Below are 13272 nucleotides of genomic sequence, written 5' to 3' on the forward strand. Positions count from 1 at the left end.
ATACATTACCCATACGTGTGGGTACGAGGTGGGTGCAACGGTGCGCCCGCAGACAAGATATTATACGCAGGCTCGGTGTATATCGGGGCTGGCTGTGACGACTGCCACCCCAGCCTAACCTGAAGCTCCCCCGCCCCCTTCGGGCGACGGGCGCGCGGTGTGTCGTGAGCTTCATTCCACGCCGACTGACCATCGCCGACGGGACGAGCGTGGGTACGGCTCCGAGGGCTCTCTCTCTCTCTCTCTCTATTTCCGCGCGTTCGTCAGTTACCGATCGACGTAGCTGTCAGAGTCTGACGTTTCGACCGGGGAGCCGATGTGCCGCTTTCGGGGTTTTCGAGGGATCGGTTGGAGTGCGGTTGAGGGGATCCGAGGAGAGATCGGCAGTAAACGGTTGAAAGTACCAACAAGTGGACTCTGTGCTGTTTGACAAATCGGCTGGATAATTTAAGCTGTGAGCTGATTTCTTTAACGACCGGTACAGAGTGTTGGAACGAGTGAAAAATCGGTATTCCGATGGACATGGGAACCAATAGTGGAAACCGATCCGCGCGTCCATGCTGTGGCTGCTTCGAAAAATCGGTGGATAATTAAAAAGGCAAATAATTTGGTTGCCGATCGATAGAGTGAAATAAAACTGTACAAGTGGCGCGAGGTGAGTTAAAAGATAATCCGTGCAAGGAGGATATATTTATCGGTAAGGGGAGCAGTTGGTGTGTCGTGGAATCATGGATATGTCCGAGGACTGTTGGGCAGAGCACGTGGGCCTGCTCCAAGAGGTACCGGGTGCCGCGGAGCAGCAACTCGCCCAGCCAACTTCGTCTTCTGCGCCTGATTTTCTCATGCTACAACACTCGCATCATCACGAGGTTTGTTACTAGTGTCAACATTTTATTTTCAACGCATTTCATTGATAAAGTGTATTTAGTGCCTCAACATGTGCAGGCTGGTATAGTCCAGTCGGTGGATCGTTGGGCTCATGCCCAGTGATCGCTAAATGGTTCGGAATACGAGCTTCTTACAGATTGTATATGGCTATGCAAGGATGGAAAATGTGCCTTGAAATGACCAAAACAATTCCGAATATAATAATTCTGGTTTAACTTTCTAGTGAATCTTTTTTACTTCGATGTGAAAAAAAAATTTTTTTTTTCTTTTTTTTTCATTTAGATCAATTGAATAGAAGTCCAGCGTGTAGGTACACCCTTATTTCAAATACCATGATTAAAAATAAATAAATTAGCGAAATCAATTCAAAATTACATCTACGAAAAAAATGACAAAAATGAGCAAGTTTACCGAAAGGGACCCGCGAATATCGGCCGATCCACCGAAAACCAAATCGGTCTACCCATCGCAATTGTACCTTTTTTTTTCACTGATGAAAAAAAAAGGATTTGGCTTCCACGTGACAGTTTTTCATTCTCTTGTAATGTGTACCGTCGTACAAAGTCACGCGCCGTGCGCCCCATCATCCCCCCAAGAAAGGAGTGTTGTACGCGAGGGAAGAGACAGGCCCCGAATAATTGTTGGCTCTTGAAAAAAAAAAAAAAAAAAAAAAGATTCAGGGTTAGGAAAGTAGAGGTCGAGCAGCTGTCGAAGTAAAAAAGCGCAATAACGAGGAGGGAGGAGTTTATGGGCAGAAAAAGGCCCGGATTGTTTGTTTGCACAGTCCCATCGATAATCATCAGCTTCGATCTCGGGGGATGATGGCCGGGTGTGAGTATATCGCATACCTATAAACAAAAGACCGATTTGGGCGAGATTTGGATGTCATTACTGGCAGTCAACGTTTCCAGCCAATAACCCTCCTAGAAATCATACGGAGGACGAACCGATACTTATACTATCCGATACGCTGTTTGGGTGTCGTTGGCCCATCCTTTCATCGGCAACGGTATGAGATGTATCCATCGGCATGTTATACAAACAAAAACTTGATATACTTAACATGCACCATAAATGTACGGGGAGAGAAAAAAAACAATTTAAAAGTAATGCAACGACGTGGGTAATCGGTTATAAATTAAAATCGGTTTTCGGGTCCCTCATTTCCGGAAGTACGGCGAGCTGTGCTCAACTTGACAAGAGCCGCTGACCCCATCTGATTTTTTTGGGCAGACCTTTGGGAAAAAAAAAAAACCCTTCGTTTCACAAGTATTGCACAATAATAAACGTGAGCCACCCTCTTTTACCCCTTATGGAAAAAAAGAGCGTAAAAACTGCATCTTCTCTCGTCCCGCGCCGGCAATGTGATAGCCGGTTTCAATTTCGCGCACCTAGTCCGCAAACGAGCCCGAAACTCTCCGCATTTCGCAACACTTGTCTCTAAAAAAAAAAAAAAAAAAGAGGAAAAAAGGCACCATATACACCGGGCACGCGAACGCGGACGGAAAGAGAGTGGAAGAGCCGAAAGGGCTGCGTCGGCAGGAGCAGCCAGCCCTGTAATCATCGTCTGGAAATTATAGGCATTTAAGGGTATACATAGAGGAGCGACGAGATATCGCGGGCCCATCGGACGCGTGCACCTTTTTCTACAGCCCTCGACGTGTCGGGTTGATTTTTTTTTTCCCCCCGAAACAAAAAGGTGGCTCGCTTTTTTGGGGATTTTCAGGAGAGACCGCACGACCGCGTAGCTCGAAGGGGCGAGTATCGCTTGGGAATGCATGTTGTCATGTATTACGACCGCGTCCGCGACTTGTTTGTATTGCGTACTATATACGCGTTGCGAAATCGCGCGCAGTGGGCGCATTATGAATATTTATGCGTGAGATCGGACCGGCTCTCTCTCTCTGTCGTTGGCAATAAAACTTGTTAAATGACGCGATGAATACGTTACGGGCTAATAAAAGATTGTTTTACATTTTCTCCAATTTACAAACAAGACCAAAGGAGGAGGGCGGTCGCGTCGGGGATTTTCACGCTCTGTGCGAATAATTGATCGCACGTACAGAGTATCAAAACGCTCTTCAATTTCCTGTTTATTATACATTTTTATAGTGGTTACACGAGGTAACTTGAGTGCTCCTATTCTTAGAAAGCCGGGAGCAAAGGGAAGATGAGACGGTTCGAGGAGGAAGGAGATAATGAGGGGATAAAATGAAATAACGATGTTGGAAGTAAAAGTGTGGCGTATACATATTAAGTGGGTTTTTAAAATGTAATTTCACTGCATGAAACATGAAACAGTCTACTGCAGCTCCGTATGTTACATATAAACAGTAGAAATGCGAATCGTCTCGAGAGAGAGAGAGAGAAAAAAAAACAAGGAAACAGTACTTCACCTGTTCACCACATAGGCACCGAATAATCGTCCGACCTCCCAATTCCCCAATTCCTATTAGCCCGCGTATGGATCCACGTCGAGTGGAGGAAGGGATGCGGGTGTTTCGCATGCGAGCGACGCGCTTTTAAAGAAAAAAAAAAAAAAAAAAAAAAAAAAGAGACGTCGCACCGGGCCTTCTTCTTCTTCTCTCACCTAAACGTGGCTGGGCACACCAATAAGTATACGTATATATTTATCCGATAGCGACGAAGCGCACACGCGCGTTATATGCAAAGCACCCGCTCTTCCTCTCTTTTTCCTTGATACGTATCTATGTATGCATGTGGGACTGAGTATTAGCAGCCAACTCGCGCGAACGCCGGGAGTTATTTTTGTCGGCAGCCCCGCTTGCGAGCTTTCGAAATTATTCCATTCGGCTGTAGGTCCCTTCTTTCGGGGCGTCGCGTCGTTTTTCGCGCACCTAATTGCTCCGCGCCCGCGAGTCCACATGTACGATTAGGGGCTTTGCTTGGCTTTTTTTTTTCTTTTTTTTTTTTTTTTTTTTGCATGACAAGCTTTGAGCTTATTTTTTACAATATTTAAAATTAAAGAGGTTCAATGGTTATCTCTAAAAGACAAGGGAAGCAGTCAAACTATATCAACAATACAACTACTCCAAGTGGCAGGAAGATGTGGAAATGTTTTCAATCTGTTTTATCCATACAATTTTTGTAGTAAAAAATTCATTCTTGTCCTTAAAAGCTTGTATCTAGAGTTGAAATTTTAAAAAAATTAAAAGAATTCACACAGTTTCATGGTGACTTTCTGAATGGTTGTCGATAGGTTTACAGAAAATCGTTGAACCTCCTTAATAAATCTGATAAAAATCATTTGAGTGCCAAAATTAATGAACGTTGGGTTGCCATCGGTAAAAAATAATACTGAAATGAGCCCCGTATCGGACTTATGATCCAGCAAAATTCCCAACTCCCGCCTGTACAGAGACGGTAAAACGCTCATTTCCGTCAGCTGCTCGCAACACGAGTACCCAGAGAGATCGGCTCTTGTAAAAAATAAAATCGGCAAAGATCGGGTAACTTTTCCTCCTCAAGCGATACATTAATGAATTTCCAGTGCGCGGCATAAATCCGCAACCAGCTGTCAATACGTATACTTTCTTCTCGATGTTTTTGCCTTCCTTCCCCACGTCTCCGACGCAACTCACCGAAAGCCAATGAAATATAATATACAAGCAGGTACACACCAACTTACGAACAAAAAAAAAAATGCACGGGCACGAAAAGTCACGTGGGCGGCTAAAACGCAGCGCACGCGCTACGATACACATACATATATACGTTGTACATACGCGTGTATCATATATTATGGCATTATACACAAGCGCTAGCCGACGTGTCGTTCGTCATCGCTCGCTCAAAGCGCGATTAATCAGATTCGATAGCCGGCCGCGCATTTATACACACATTATATATATACGTATATATATGTATACCATGTACACGATATACGTGTGACCTTATCTCGCTGTGTTCATCGGGATTATAATGTGTATACGGCCCTTTGTTGGCCCCCGTTCGTGATACAGGAACCTTCCATCATCGCTTTCCCTCTTGTATCGGGTGTACACCCATACTCGTACGCGTGGGTGATGGGAACGAGGAGCCAAGGTGGAAGTAAAAAAAAAAAGAGGCGAATTCAAAGGCAAGCTGTGTCATTGTTTTAACATTGCAGCCGGGACAAATCGGCCCGATGCAACCCTTTCTATTTGAGACTATTATTTTTTTCCCCTTAAATATGTTTACACGATCGACAAGCTGTATCAATCGTCGAGGAAAAAAATCACCGATTTCACGCTCACTCCGCGAGGAGAAGAACCTCACGGGCGCGTCTCCGCGGGTAGAAAATCAATTACAGCCGCGTCACGTCTCCCGCGTCACTCGATTTACCCACTGACACTCGCACGCCCACATATCAGCTCGAGGGAATGTAAAAAAAAAAAAAAAAGAAAAAATTCCCAAGATCCTCCTTACCGGGCGCGAATCGGCATTTAACGGCCGGCCCACCGGGTGATCGGCATCGATACGTATACTCATCGCCTCGCGAGTATGACTCACGTATGAGTTTCCCACGCGCTCCGACTCTCAGGACAAACGTACATGTGGGAACATCCCGGTTATTAGGCGCGCATACGAATTTTCGTATTCACTTGGCGTACACACGCCGCTGCGTACCTATATACACACGCACACTCACGTCTTTCGCCGCTCGTTCGATCTTGATGGACTAATTCGGCGCACCACCTCCAGGCCAATTTTTTTTTTTTTTTCTCTCACTCTTGGTTCCCGAGGAGGTGGCGCTGTCTCGGACTTGCGTAAAAAGTCTCGTCCCAAGCTGGGATCGATCTTATCTCTCTCCGTCCCTCGTGTCGATAGTTAGACGAGTGAAGCTGTTGTTGTTTTTGCAATTAATTCCTATACTCACGCACCATTGCTCGATGGGCTGATTTTTTTCGACATCGGAATGATTTGTCGTTCCTTGCTTACTATCATCATCATTATGATCATTGCTAATCCAACATGTTGTGGGACAAACGTTTGGGTGGGTATTACACGTTTTTTTTTTGGCCCAGATCAAACAGTGCAGATGTAATAATTGAGCTGTCGAGCTACTTTATCCGGCGTAGCGTGATTTCTCTCGGTCTCGAGGAGTTTCGGCTTGGCAAATTTCGTCATACAATTATCCGGAAAACGCACAACAAACAAGAGTACAGGCTATAAGAGACAGAGAGAAAAAAAGCGTTGTAGCCTTCGAAAAGTAACGGGTGTTCCCTGGATCGGCTGCTTATTATTTACGACCTGCACGTGTAATGGAAATACACCTCGAAGGGGTGGGGAGTAGGAACACCACCGAAAAAGATACCGATTTTTTTTATTCCCATCCTCTCTCGCGTGCAAAACTCGGCGCATACTATTTACGACGGTGCTTCCCTGGTTTTTTTCGGTTTTTGCGCCGTAAAAGTCCCTCCATCGAGAGCGAGGAAAGGGGATTTTATGGATTGATTGCTGCTGTACGTACGTCATTAGCCGCGACGCTCGGGTACATAAATACCGCGTGCTTCATTACACCTTTACTGTTCTCGGCGTGGCCGTGTATTTTGTCATTATTCGCGGCTGGGGAATAATATTGAAAAATCGGGGGACAAAATGAGCAAGAGATCGGATGAATTACGATAAAATACAGAGGAGGGAGCGATCAAAGTCCCGAAAATTCTTATCATCCGGTCTCCTGGTGATCAAAGGGCGGCGCGCACCTGTCCAGCTTTTGAAGGTACTTCGGTGAAATACTACAGGTACACGTACACTCGAGCGCTTCTGCCGGCTGAGTTAGATTTTCTATATTACTTGTAATCAATCGCGACGAAATTTATATGCAGAAAGTTGAGTGAAATCAAGTTCGCGTGTCGTCCGGGGCAGGTGCTTCGCTGGGCGTTAAACATAATTTCGCTGCGTTTTTTTCTCCTCCTCCTCCTCCTCGGAGGGATCGATCGGAGATAAGGCGCGAGCCGCGCCGTAAAGACGCTTTAAATTCTCCGTGAAACAAAATTTACGGACTCTGTCTACGGCGTGCAAGTGCATCTCGACTAAATTGAGCCAATGGAGGGGAAAAAAATTAGCGCGATACCGTAATGATAAAATTAAATAGCAATTTGATGCCGCTGTAATGACACCGTCATAATTTTTACGCCGTGTTTTTATAATTTACACTGCGCATACACGCGCATCGTGATATCGCACCCCTTGACTGAACGTACGTAGGATAGGTGCCATTAAAACGCAACGGACCAAATATTTTTACCTAAAAAAAAAAAAAGGAAAATCAAACGTTATTCAAAAACAAGCTGAGTGAAACGTTTGGTCGCATGTGCACCCCACGTGAAAGGGCCCAACACTCTCGTTCCGGACCATTTTTGAGGACAATACTGCAATTGCAAAATTACACAAAATTGCGCTCCCGTTTCGTCCCTGAAAAGAGAGAAAACACCAGCTCGTCGCGCAACTCGTAACGTTCCGTGTAAAACATTGTTTTTATAAAAAACACGCATACTGCAAACAAAGGGATCAAATAAGTTGAAAAAAATGTATAACATCGTCGCGTCGAACAGCAACAAAAAAAAAAAAAAAAAAAAAAAGAAAAAAAAAGAAAAGAAAATCGCCAACAGTGTGTACAGAATGGGGATAACGGAAACGCATTATTGCGCGCCAAAGCAGAAACCAGTGTACACCGGCGTAGTGGGAGGCATCACGGGCACGCAACGCCGAAACACATTATGTAAACGAAAAACACAACACCTCTGTTCACTTTAAGCCACTCTGCTCGACAGATTTCCTCCACCCCCACTTTGTTTTCTTTCTTTCTTTCCTCCTTCTAACGAAATCCACTTGTGTGCCATGTATACAATACACACACGGGGTTCGCGCGCTCACACGGTCAAAGGGAGCTTTTCTTCTACTTCCACTGCCTCGTCTTACCCCTATATATGTGTATGTATGTATGTATCCCCCTATACACCGTGCATTGCTCCGAATGTCCTTTTTCTTTCTTTCCTTCCTCCGACGCACTTGTCGCGCTCCCCCCTCTCTGCACCTTCCGTCCTTATACATTACGCGTGTACTCTTTGCTGCTCTCTTTCACGCCGCGTGTAGCAGCTACTTGTCCGTGCCAACAACCCTCGAGGCAAACACGTACATATAGGGGCGAACCGGTGCTCCTCGTATATATATATATATATATATATAATATATATAAAATCCAAAGCAGCTGACCGTATGGATGCGCTAAAATTCAAGTGTACGACCAATGAGCACACTCACCGACTTGCGCATAAGAAGTACGTCCAATGACTTTTCAAAGCCAGAAATGGCACCTCGCTCTCGTCCACCCCCTTGAACCAACAAACGCGCGCATCTGGTAATAATATTACGCCGTAATACACAAGCGTATGGCGATATCCTAGTTGTTACAAAATCGATAGTAGAAACTCGTGTTTTCCTAGGGACTTTTAAAAAAAGGGGGTGGAGGGGGGGGTAGGATCGATTCGAGGTGCACGTGGACGCTTTGCACTTGCCTCTCCAAACAGGGATAACATTATGGTACAGGCGGAACGCAATAACTCTCGCGGTTATACCCTATATTGTAGACGCGACTCTTAAATTCATATGTGAGCGTCGCGTTATACACCCATCGAGGACACGTGCACGGCATCACTTGGCGCTGTGTGTGTGTTGTACACGCAAGTGTAAAAAGGGCAGCGTGTTATTGCCGTATACGGCGTGAGAAAAACAGCCCGGGGACACGTGCGCGTGTAAAACGTCGCGTAAGTGGGTATCCGTTGGGTCGTGTGTTGTATTGTGCACCTATATACGCGCGACATCAAGTGAGGAGGAAGATGCATTGGGTATATGTATATATATATGTACATACGGGTCGTGCGACTGCACTTGTCGCGGCGGTCCCAAATAAAAGTCAGGCTTGAATTTAAATTTTCGTCGCACGAGCTTTCGCCACGGTCATGCTCTTGAGTTAATACACGCACATACAGATACTGTATATTATGTTTGATGAGCAAATATTGACAGTATAAATGTATCAGGGGACGGGGGAGATAAGGTTGTTGTTTGCTCACTGGATTACAAAGTGTGTATACGTGCATTCGACTCGTAGTTGCGTGCTCGACGATTGGGTATACCTTGTGCAAACGTCTCATTGAAGAAAGTAATTAATTCCACATACGCATAGGAATCAAAACTATATTCGTACAATTACTCTTGCGGTGCTTTAAAAATTCATAGTGTATTCTCAGCCAGCGTTTCTAATCGGACGGTTTGATATTCGTAACTCCACCGTGTATATTACCATATATGTATGGCACATCGGGACGAACACCAAGCATAAACGGACAATACGCGTATACGTCGAAGGTATAATAGTCGCGCATCACTGCTCCTGAAAAATATCGTGGAGACACTTTTTTTCTTTTTTTTTTTTTTCCATCGGGGGGTCGAGTATGGCGAAATCGTCACGCTATACCGTAATCGTCGCTACATACCCACCGCACGAAACGCGGCTCGGCAGGATTGATTAGCGTGTAATTCGCGACGCGCACGACTAAAATCCTGGGAGGGGGGACCACTAGGGGGTGTGGGTTTGATTTTTTTTTTTTTTTTTTCATTCGTGGTTTTTTCAGAAGCCGGTCTCCGACGGACGGTGGGTTTTAATGATCCGTCGAGTCTCTGTTTATTCGATTGATTGTCTCTTCCGGGGACTCGGGAGGGGACCACTACATTCCCCGTCGGCTAGAATTTCACGCGTCAATTAATCCACGTATGTACACACGCGACGATTCATCACGTTCTGATGGCAACCATTGCACTTTACCACGATTGTCAACAACAACAAAGAAAGAGAGAGAAAGAGAGAGTGGATTTCTCGAAATAACATTAACCCCCGAACAACATCGAATTTAAAGCTGCAGCAAAAGTTGTACCTATATATATATATATCAACTCGGGGGCTGTTGCAGCTCACATATTCATCTCCACGGGTATAAGCGTACACGAGACGCACTTAGCGCACCCTCGCTCCGCACCCCCTCCCTATACTTGCTAGACACCACCACCGCTTCTTCTTCCTCCCTGTATATATGTACGATGTATTCCCACCTCGTGCGAGCTACGCTCTAATTGAACCGTACAGCTATATACACGTAACAGGCAGTTTCCCCCGCACTCCGAGGGATGGGGTCCACGCGTGTACGGAACAAGTGTGTGTGTGTGTGTGTATGAGGAGTCGCGGGGAGGGAGTCTTGTCTAGGAGTTTGGGAACTATACCGCGCGGGTGTGTATAGCCCAAAGTACCGGGGACTCGCGGAGCAGAACTTGGGAAGCCAAGAAGCAAGGGCGTACTCGTATATATATGTATGTCCGCCCGACGAAGCGGAAATAGCCGGGATAACTTGAGCGAGTTTCGCTAAATGGAGTTTAGGCGCGGATATATACCCAAGTTGGACCGTGGACCCATCGGATGGGACGTACCAGAGTTTGTTTTCCCTGGATTTTCTCAAGACGATTATACCCTGTTTTATTTGATTTTTCCTTCTTTTTTTTTTTTTTACATTCGTTACAAAGGAGTTTGAGGGAAGGAGAGGCTCCTCTGTATAAACTTGACAATAAGCTTCATTAGTACGTAATACGTAGAGAGAGGGAGCAACAGTTTGCCGCGGGCTGATCTTCTCTCATAATTTTAACGAGGGAGCTTGGCGTCTTTTTTTTTTCTTTTTCTTTTTTTTTTTTTTTTTCGTCGGATGTACGGTCGAAGGAAAAGTTTGCCGATACAAAAGAAGAGAACATTGAAAAATTTGAAGCGATCAAAACGCGATTTCACGGAAATCGATCATCATCCGTCAATTTGAGCGAGTAAAAAAAGGTGCTCCTACTCGCCTGAAAAAAGAAAGAAAAAAAAAAAAAAAAAAAAAGAGCAATCGAATTCAGTGGTCGCGATGTATAGAGTCATTACAGGAACGACACGCGAGAACAATAAAACTGTATAGGGAAGAGGAAGGCTGTAAAAAAAAGGTAAATCTCTCGATATTAGCCCGTACACACGGGGTGTATACACACACGAGCCGAGTGAAAAAGCGGGGCGCAACGTATCCATTTGCTCGAAAAACCAATCCCTTCCGAAAGCGAACTACCGCCGCGTTTCCCGCTTATTCAGCAATGATTCAATTCGGATGTGCTCCCCCTCCCCCTTTTTTTTTTTTTTACGTCCGACTGCTATACTAACTCCGGAGCTATCGAAAAGGGGAGGTCCGTCCCGTTTCTCTCTCCCCGTCCTTTTTCCATCGCGTGCAAGGAAACGCGACTGGCGCTCGCCGGGAAACGGATTGCCGGCTTGCCACTTGGCCCCTTCCGACCCTCGTTTCTTTTTGCGGCTCCGGCGAAAAGCGGTGCGACGACAGAGGAAGAAAGAAAAAAAAGCAAAGGAAATCGAAGCCCCGAAGGAGAAAAAGGATCGCCAGGGAAAAGAGTCAACTAACCAACAAGTCGTTCTTTTAATTCCGCCAAAGCCACTTCTCCCGAGTCGTGCCGCCTCCTTTGGAAGGGGGGAAATAAAAAAAAAAAAAAAAGGGCCTCTTCCACTCCACCTACCAATCAGTTGCTGCGAACCGCAAAGCTCTGCTGCCGTGATTTAGTACTTACGGTCCTGTTTCTCGCGCCTCTTCCTCCTCCATGTATATACGTATATATACCTATACACTACCGATTTATCGGTGAAAAAACAAAATGCCCAATGTACAGAAACAGCGAGGGACCACCTGGTGCAAAAGCGTATACTTATACTCGTCGAGACACGAGCCGCTCGGTCATTACGCGTGGCTCCGAAAATCATCCGGCCACCGGGCGCGACAGGTCCCCCGGATTTCCGTCCCCTCGGGCGCGAGCCATTCCCCCGAAAAATATATGCATCCTAATGACCGGTATCTGACGAACCGATCATTGTTACCGATATGCGCGCCAAAAAGGACATGTGCATACGGAAACTCGTCGCTTTTGAGTTTATTATTTATAGGTGAGCTCGAGCTCGGTGAAGGGTGTATAGTTATCCGTAATATCCGTGGAATCGAAATTTTTTGTTGCGCGACGTCGCGGGTTGGACCGACTTGTTCTCTCGTTTTTTTTTTTTTTTTTTTTTTTGGTTCTCTTATTTCGAGGGAGCCGATGATGAAACGTTTCGATTATCCGCTCATTTATTACTCGCACCCGTACAACCATATACATATACATTTACATTGAGCTGTGTATAGTACGCCAGCAGCAGTAGTCCGTGATTAAATCTTGATTCATCGCTTTTAATTATCGCGAAAACAACTTCATTTTGGCGTATTATTTATTTCGCGTTGTAGCGCGCTCCCGATGCAGCCGATGGTACTGTTAAAGGGCCTGTTCATTAAAGTGAAAATTAACTTTTGATCAAACCGAGGGTTACACTCGTGCAAAAAATTAAACTGAAACAAAACAAAGCAAAAAAAAAAAAAATTGGTTTCTCCGCGCACAATGAGAGCTGCAAAGGATGAATAGCCCCACGAAAATAGTTACGGCGCACGATAACGATGAAGCGATACAACTAATTACAATGGGCACGCGCGCAGCCCGCACGTACACCAATTACACGCATAAATATTACGGATACAAAGTCCTACTTTTTTTTTTTTCTTTTCCACCGAAACACACGATGTAACCAATTAACAGCGGAAGCTATTATAATACGACGTAGGTCACGTAGGCCCAACTGTTTGTTATACGCGTATAGGGTCGTACACAGCCACTTGGCTATATTTTACTTCTGTACACCGGTGCAACCACATGCACTTATGCTCGCAAAAAGTGACACTTTTAAAAAAAGAAATAGTCACTCAAGACCCTAAAGTCGCACGTGTACACGAGAGAGCGCGCAGCTGGCTCCTATGCGTTTGTCAGAAGGAAGGCTCGGGGGGCGCTCTCTCACCTGGTACTTATTATAACACACGCGCTTTTTCCTTACCCCTCCAAGTACGTATATATGTAGGGAAGGGAGGAGGAGATGCACTCAATTGCTTTCCGATGCATCATTCTCTCTACGCACACATGTATATTACATTACAAGGAGGTGTGCGGAAATTTCCACGGGCGACCGAGGCAGTTCTACGATTTTCCCCGATATTCGCGGGAACAATTAATATATATGGGCACGTATAGGATTAATTAGCCAATTAAAGAGCCACGAGAGCTATACGAATCACGCAACGCCGATCATCGTCACGGTTAATCGCGCGCGTGCATTATCGTGCCGAATGAAGCGCGTTCGCGCAACGTACAACCTTGTAACAACCGGAAGCAAAAAAGGCGCAAGCGGATTATTTCAAATTAATATTTCATGCCACAGAGGGC

At 45.5% G+C, this 13272-nt stretch overlaps 2 protein-coding genes across 2 annotated transcripts in view; one reads left to right on the plus strand and one right to left on the minus strand.

Annotated features, from left to right (window-relative positions):
• LOC111643886 (uncharacterized) overlaps positions 1-13272 on the minus strand; it is a 146061-nt gene that overhangs the window by 73581 nt on the left and 59208 nt on the right. The gene's annotated exons all lie outside the window — the stretch shown is intronic.
• LOC106647085 (uncharacterized) overlaps positions 729-13272 on the plus strand; it is a 72799-nt gene continuing 60255 nt past the window's right edge. The window contains exon 1 of the mRNA XM_089598335.1: positions 729-869. Coding sequence (XP_089454461.1) covers positions 729-869 — 141 coding nt within the window. The remainder of the gene's footprint in view (positions 870-13272) is intronic.

This window comes from Copidosoma floridanum, unplaced genomic scaffold (genome assembly GCF_036245765.1).
Source record: "Copidosoma floridanum isolate Cflo_tuat_1 unplaced genomic scaffold, Cflo_Japanese_pri ptg000006l, whole genome shotgun sequence".
NCBI lineage: Eukaryota > Metazoa > Arthropoda > Insecta > Hymenoptera > Encyrtidae > Copidosoma > Copidosoma floridanum.